The sequence below is a fragment of the Blennius ocellaris genome (assembly GCF_963422515.1).
Source record: "Blennius ocellaris genome assembly, chromosome: 13".
Taxonomy (NCBI): domain Eukaryota; kingdom Metazoa; phylum Chordata; class Actinopteri; order Blenniiformes; family Blenniidae; genus Blennius; species Blennius ocellaris.
Genome location: NC_137662.1, coordinates 22297355 through 22304741, shown reverse-complemented (window position 1 = coordinate 22304741; position 7387 = coordinate 22297355). Strand labels below are relative to the sequence as shown.

The window sequence follows — 7387 nt, the reverse complement described above, 5'->3', positions numbered from 1 at the left end:
GTCTGCAATTATTATTATTATTATTATTTGTTTCTATGTGGGAGGGAGAAAATTAATCTGGCCTCTTGAAATGCCTTTTTCCATGGATGCATCAGAAAAAAACTATTTTTTTGGGGGGTGGTTTTATCGTCCAAGACGAGCAGACTCTGCCTCACCTCATCAAATACAACTGAATGTGATCGTTTCACGTCCTCGTGAAGCTCAGCCGCTAAACCCCGGATTCACCGACTGATCGACGCTCCGTCAGTAACTTTAACGAGCTGCTCCATCATCAGGAAGAGTTTTTGGCTCTTCTACGTCACAGATCGGCTTCAGCTCTGCTCTTTACAGACGACGTGCACCGATCAACCTCACAGGACTGACTTTTCCTCCAAGACTGACGAGCTGTCTCGGCCTGAAGCAGCCCAAAGTCATGATGCTCCCTCCACCCTGTTTTAACTTCCCGTTGAGCGCAATCTTTTGTCCTCTTCTCTGAGGGTCTTCATCTGCCGTCGTGTGTTTATAGTCGACTTGATGCTCGCAAGCCATCTTAAGTTCCCGACACTTGTTGTTCCGGTGAACTGACGGATACCTGGAGTCTCTGACGTGACGCTGTTGCACCGTCAGTCAGCTGAACGCGAACTTATTTTCCAACACACTTGCTAAAAGACGTTGTTTCTCAATATCTGCCGGAGCTGCACGTTTTATCGCAGATTAATCAATGTCTCAAAAGGCCGATGGAGCAATTCAGTCACGTTCCAATGCTGTGTGGAGTCACGCCCTGCAATGATGGAACTATCTGGCAGAAGAAGTGTGATAAATTGCAATTAATTCAGAGGAGGTGTGGTGAGAGGAAGAATACAAACCCAAAACAAGCTCCCGACGTGGCTGGTGCTGTAGAGAAAGAGCAGCTATTGAGAAAACAAAGCACAAAAAACATGAACGTTATCTACTAAAGTGTTTGTTTTTGTCACAAATTCTATTGCTATCGCAACATAACAGCAATATTGAATATCGCAGATTCACCTGATCTGACATTTCCGGGTTTCTATTCATTTTCTGGCCTTTTTTTTCCCCATGTAGTATTTGATTTCATGGGTCTTTTCACTTGAAGAGGAAGCTTGGGGGGTAAATCTTTCACCAACCATAAAACACAATAGCGCCTAATAAGGAATTATCCAAGTCGACCCAAACCTAATAAATAAATAAATAAATAAATGCTTATGGCATGTAGTATGAAAAACACCACATCATGCGTTTCGTACAGTTTCATTTAAGTAGAAAAATTCAAGCCTGGATATTCCGCTGAGCTTCCTTCTTGTTCAGCCCAGCCGGGAGGTTCACCTCCAGGTTGCCCCTATTGGGTTGCAGAACACGGCGCTCGGCCCGCGAGCCGCCGCTCAGCTGAATAAACAGATGGGCCGAGGCTGCCGCTCTAAGAACGGTGCTGCGGGGAGGATAATTGGACGAGACTATTTCCTGGAGGGCGAGCGCCCCCCCCCCCCCCCTGTTTGTGTTACTGTTACCGAGAGGAAAACGATCTCGTGGACAGGCAAAGTGGAAAATGGTGCCGAAGACAATCCTGAGAAACGCGAAAGTATGTAGACAAAAGTATTGAGTGACGGTTTGAAATGTAAGATGTGTTTGTCACCCCCCACTCTTTTACCTCATTTTTAAAAGCTGCAACCAGTGCTTGAATTGTATTTTATTTTTTTATTTTTTTATAGGCCTAGTGATATGTAAAACACTACTTTGCAAAAAACAATAGTTGGGGTTCTCCTTGTAAGGTCTCCGACTCTGCCCCACCACTGTTGTCGCATAACAAAGTTATTTGAATTTTGAATCTCCAGCCGAGGAAGTCAGGGGAATCCTTCTTCTTGAGCGTGACGTCAAGAGTTGTGCAGATCTCGATCTGTCGTGTTTATATTGGCTTGTTTCCCTCTTAAATATCGAAGTTTTGACAGTGTTTTGAAGTTATCGTCGTCGTTTTATGAGCCTTGACGAAAGATTGAGCCTGGAAGAGACCAGAGAGAGGAGAAAAGGAGCACGGGCGGCGGGAGCCGAGAGCTAACGCTGCTAGTGGGAGCCGCTAGCTCGGGCGGCTAGTAGACGATCAGGTAATACCTGGACTCATCTTCGGTGATTCCGCACAGTCGGAAAAGCGCTTCGACGTTGATCCAGGAAGCCGGTCGTTCTGCCAAAAGTCAGGAGCCTCAAAGGTGAAAACTGGCGGCTGCTGAGGCGAGGGGACGAGGAGACAAGGACGAAGCGTCTTCTGCTTCCTCAAACATGTTCCAGACGGGGTCACCGATGGCAGAACGACACATTCTGTGTCTTCTTCATCAATCACTGGGTTTGAAATGATGATGATGATGAAATATGGTTAAATTCAGCCTCTTTGTCGTCAAAACTCTGATCCTCCATAATGTAAACACAACTTGGGCGTGTGCACAACTCGTGATGTCACTCTATTATTGTCAGAAGCTCCGCCCAGCAGGGAAAATACCAACGTTTATCGCTATTTTCTCGTAGATTGCCGCGTTTTAACATTTGACCCTCGGGCCAGTTAGCATAAAAAATGTCCCTGGAAGCGACAGCCAGAGTGTTTTGGAGGTGGAATTTTCATTTCACTAGGACTTTAAACATCTGCTCTGTCTTCTCCAGATTTTGGACAGGCGGACTTTAAGCGGGGCATCATGTCCATGAGGGACCTGCGGGTGGGCTCGGTGCTGACCGGCCGGGTGGACAACACCGCGCTGTTCGGGGCGTTCGTGGACATCGGCGTGGGGCGCTCCGGCCTCATCCACAAGAGCAACATCACCCCCAACAAGCTGCCGGCGGAGCAGCGGCGCCGCAGCCTGATGCTGGGACCCGGGGAGCGGGTGGAGGTGCGGGTCCTGAGCGTGGACCCCCAGAGGGGACGCATCGGGCTGGACCTGATCCGGGTCCTGCAGTGACTTTGCGGGACCGTCGAGCATCGTGCAGGTGTAGTAACTCACGTTCAGCCACTGTCGTTCTTATTGGATACGACCTGCAGTTTTCACATCAAGACAGAAAGGACTTTTTTTTTTTTTTTTTTAAAGAGACGGTAAAGTTTGAGAAGAAGTGAAATCCACTGGATTTATTTCCATAATATTTGAATTGAGCACTAAAGCCATTTTTATTTTGTTGGATGTCATAATGATTCTGTTATTCTCTGTTTTCTTCTTCTTCAAATCTACTTTTGTTCACATACTTGAAAAAGATTTGGTCCGTTATTTCGTGTTTGTTGAGAAATTGACCACCCACTCTGGTTTGAAGTTGTCTCGCTGAAGAGGTTTGTTTAATAAAAAAAAAACCAAAAAAACGTACTTTACGCTCTTTACTGCGTCGTCTTGATTTACACGCAAACCGTTGGCGACGGCTCCCATTTAACGTTTTGTTAACGTGACCAGTGCCAACGTTGGGACTGGGAGATAAATGACAACCCTCCTTTCCAATTGAGCCGCTTATTAATGGGTCTAATCAACCAAATCTGATGACTCACTTTGCTGAAAGTCAATTAAAGTGTGTGAGACGAGTGTGAAAGGAAGGAAGGTGGAGGAAATGGTGCATTCGGAGCAGTTTCTTCTCTCAGACAGGAGGAGGAGGAGGAGGAGGAGGAGGAGGAGGAAGAGAGGGAGGAGGAGGAGGAGGAGCTGAAGCCTGAAGGCTTTTGATGCGACGTCCCAGACACAATTATCACACACACACGCACACACACACACACACTAATCAGCTGCTTCAAAATTAATCCCAGACTCCCCATCCACATTATCTAATTTGTTTGTTTTTATGAAAGTGGAATAAATAAAATAATAATAATAATAAAAAAAAGAAAAAAAAGCGTCAAATCTGGTTGTGAGGAAGCCCGAGGCCCCCTGAGCCAAACCTGCTAGTGAATACCTAATCACTGTTGGTGCTGCTGCTCCTCCGTCGCCCCTCGGGGGCAACAAATGGAAATATATTCTCCTCGCACACAAACACAAAGAGAAGCTGGATCAGGATTAATCAGCAGTGACAGTTTGCTCTGAAGAAATGCTGCGACTCCGTCGTCTCTTCCTAAATACCCTCACTTTTCTTTGTTTCTTTTTTTATTTTCCTTTTTGAAAAAAAGAAAAACACATTTCTTGATCCAATCAAGGGTTTAATTTGACGCTAACCCTGCTTTTCACTTTGCCGTCCGTCGTTTTTGTTTTGATCTCATATCCTGTAGCTCGGCGCCGTCCTCGGTGGAAACGCCGCCCCCCCCCCCCTCCCCGCCCGCCGCCGTTCCCGCTTTCTCCCGCCCCTCTAATTCTCCCTCCCTCCACTGAACGTGAGCACACAGATGGGACAGGCAATCTGGCGGCCGGCTGCCCGCCGCCCCCTCGGAGTTCACGTCCAACACCGCCCAGTAATGAGGCGGCGGCGAGACGCGGAGCGCCGGCGGGAGCGGGCTTTCTCCGCCGGCCTCCAGCCGCACCGCCGCTCGCTCGTCGTGTTGTGCGGAGGCCGAGCGCAGGTGTGTCGGGAGGTTCTGCCGAGACGTGAAGAAAATTGATGGACGAGCAAGCCGTTAAATGAAAGTCACACTCTTTTTTTTTTCTTTCTTTTTTTATTTTGCTATTAAAAGCCACGTTAACAAAGAAAAACATCCCGAGTGCTCGTGCGGTTTCTTCGTCCAGCCGCAGAGACGCAGGTGGACAGAAAACCATCTCAACTTTTATTTTTTCTTCTTCTTCTTTTCCACACAGGAGCAGAGAGAATAGTTCTCACAGCCAGTAAACGCATCCTGCCAAGCAAACATCGAGTGGAGAATATAGCTTTTCCCTGTTGAGCCTGGATTTCTCGGACCACCTGTCAAAAAAAAAAAAAAAAAAGAAGTATTAGAAGTCCGAAGAACTGTGATCATCCCATGCAGGCGGCAGCCGCTGTTCTGAACTCAAGAAGTGGAGCGAAAAAAGGAAAATAAAACCTGACGGAATCGGTCAATAATTCTTAGGAATGATGAGCGTCCCTGCAAAATGACATCAAATGAATCACATCGAGTCAAAAATGCTCCTGGGACTTTGGCTTTGGAGACGTCTGTGATAGAAATGCAGCTGATTTTAAAACCTGTTTACTTGCTTCTGTGCAAATGTGGCCACATGGTAGATATCCAAGGTTATACAGCAACACCAGGGTTCAGAGCCTATTGAGAATTTGACGATAATGAATAAGGCGGCACGCCTGGATCGTTTTATTAGCTTCAACTTCCTGCTTCTTTTCTTATTGAAGAAAGAATCTTTATTTCCAAGTAACCTAAAGTAAATAAGCAACTTTACCACTCGGTTTTTCTCCCGAGACCAAATCCAGCATCAGATGATCGGGATATTCCGTTACTCATGTGAATCTTTTACCTATTCTATGAGCAGTACTGGGTTATTTGCAGGTTCAATGCTGTATATCTCAATAATCCTGCAATATTGTGGTAGAAGTTCTGCTGTTTTTCACACATCAAAAATAGAAATGCTGCGTCAAACATGCTGCAGGATTGTTGGCGTCTCTTCTCAATGATTATTTCAGAATTGACATCTATTTCAAAGCGCCGTCGAGTTCTGAACTCGATCTGAACACCAACAGCTGCTTTTTAAGCCCTGTTTACATGACAACGTTTCAAGTGACAACAAAAAATGAGTGTGTTTACGCTGCAGCAGCAGACACAGAGACAACGGTGTAGTTAGCATGCCGGGCCACGGGAGGGCGCTGTTGCTTGACTTTGTAATGAATCTACACAGACGTGCGCAGAGAAGAATACGATATAAACGTGAAGAAACAGTGGAGAAAGTTTTGCAAATACACTCGTGTTCGTCGTGTAGACGGGGCCTTATTGTCATTTCTGAACCATGAAAGTCAGAATAGAATTACAAGCCTCTGTCATCTTCTGCTTTTCTAATATGAGGCGACACAGACCGAAAGTTCCCAGATAGCCCGAGGGGTGAGAAAGTGTTCGGCTCCTGGCGTCGGTGGTGAAAAGCGGGAGTGAAGTACAGAGGGGCGCGTAATGGAGAGATGGATGAATGGAGGTCTGAGAGAGAGAGAGAGAGAGAAGGAGGGATGGATGGAATGAGACAGGAAATGAAAGGCTTTCTCCGGTTTCACTCCCCGTGACCTCATCAGTGTGATCATGGGTTTTATGAGCTTTCCCTCTCGACGCCCACACACCACCTCACACGTGCCAGGACACACACACACACACACACACACACACACACCAGGCCCTATATTTCATTCACTGGCTCGGACACAAACATACACACAGAGTACATGTGTTTTCTCTCTCTCTCTCTCTCTCTCTCTCTCTCTCTCTCTCTCTCTCTCCTCTCTCTCTCTCTCTCTCTCTCTCTGTTCATTTTCTCACACTCTCTCCATCAACCTTCCACACACTTTATCACACACCAGGATGTTCACCAGAGCCAAAAAGAGCTGGGAGTCATTGACAAACAGAATCCGGCATCTTCATCACTGATTTTTGTTTTTCTTTAAAAAAAACAAAAAAAAACCCAAAACAAAAAAAAACTTCTGTGTTCAACACTCGGAGAACCCTGCAGGTGCTCCTGAGGAAATCTCATGTTGCTTGTTGCATCACCCCCCCCCCCCCCAAGAGGATCTTATCGGGGCGTCCCTGGTGAGCCCACAGATAAATGGAAGTGAATGTGCAAGCATCTGATTAGCAGCTGAGAGAGAGAGAGAGAGAGAGAGAGAGAGAGAGAGAGAGAGAGAGAGAGAGATACACTGGGGGAAACTCTCCCGTCCACACGTGTGTTTTCCTCTCCTCCTCTGGGCACGGATATTCATTTCATCCCAACTTTCTGCTGGCCGTTTCCTTCGTTTACAATTAGCCTCCTCCAGCAGCTCATATACGCCCCCCCCCCCCCCCCCCCAAGTGGATGAAGGCCCAACAACTGTGTGTTTGTTTTAATCAGCATTAAGTCTTTGCTGTGTGCAGCAAAAAAAAAAAAGCAGATTGAAGGAGCCGGAGGATCTGACGAGTCACGAGGGAAGTTCCACGAGGGCAGATGTTTTCTTAGCTGCCAGGTGTTGGCGGACCGTCGCCCACTGAAGCCCGTCAGTGAAGAGTTCCTCTGGTATCCGGTGCCTGCGGCTCGTCATCCATTCATCCGTTCATCTTTCCATCTCATCACAGTTAACACAATATAACCCCGATGGCTTTCTGTGTTCGTCCAACTTCGACTGGAAGCACACAGCTAGACATTTGGTGACTCAGCAATAATCATGGCACATTTGGTCTGTAGGTTCTATTTTGTGCTCTTCTATGTTTTTCATTCGGCAATGTAGACATAGACAAGTAGTTCAGGCTAAAAATACCCTGCGTGACGCAGTACCCGCTCTGCTCGTCTCGTCTACT

General features: G+C 46.8%; 1 protein-coding gene across 1 annotated transcript in view; it reads left to right on the top strand.

Moving 5' to 3' along the window:
* Positions 1-3254, top strand: part of srbd1 (S1 RNA binding domain 1) — a gene marked incomplete at its 5' end in the record, with an annotated part of 54757 nt that extends 51503 nt beyond the window's left edge. The window contains one exon of the mRNA XM_080507853.1: positions 2644-3254. Coding sequence (XP_080363979.1) covers positions 2644-2936 — 293 coding nt within the window. The 3' untranslated portion in view covers positions 2937-3254. The remainder of the gene's footprint in view (positions 1-2643) is intronic.
* Between the last annotated feature and the right edge of the window lie 4133 nt (positions 3255-7387).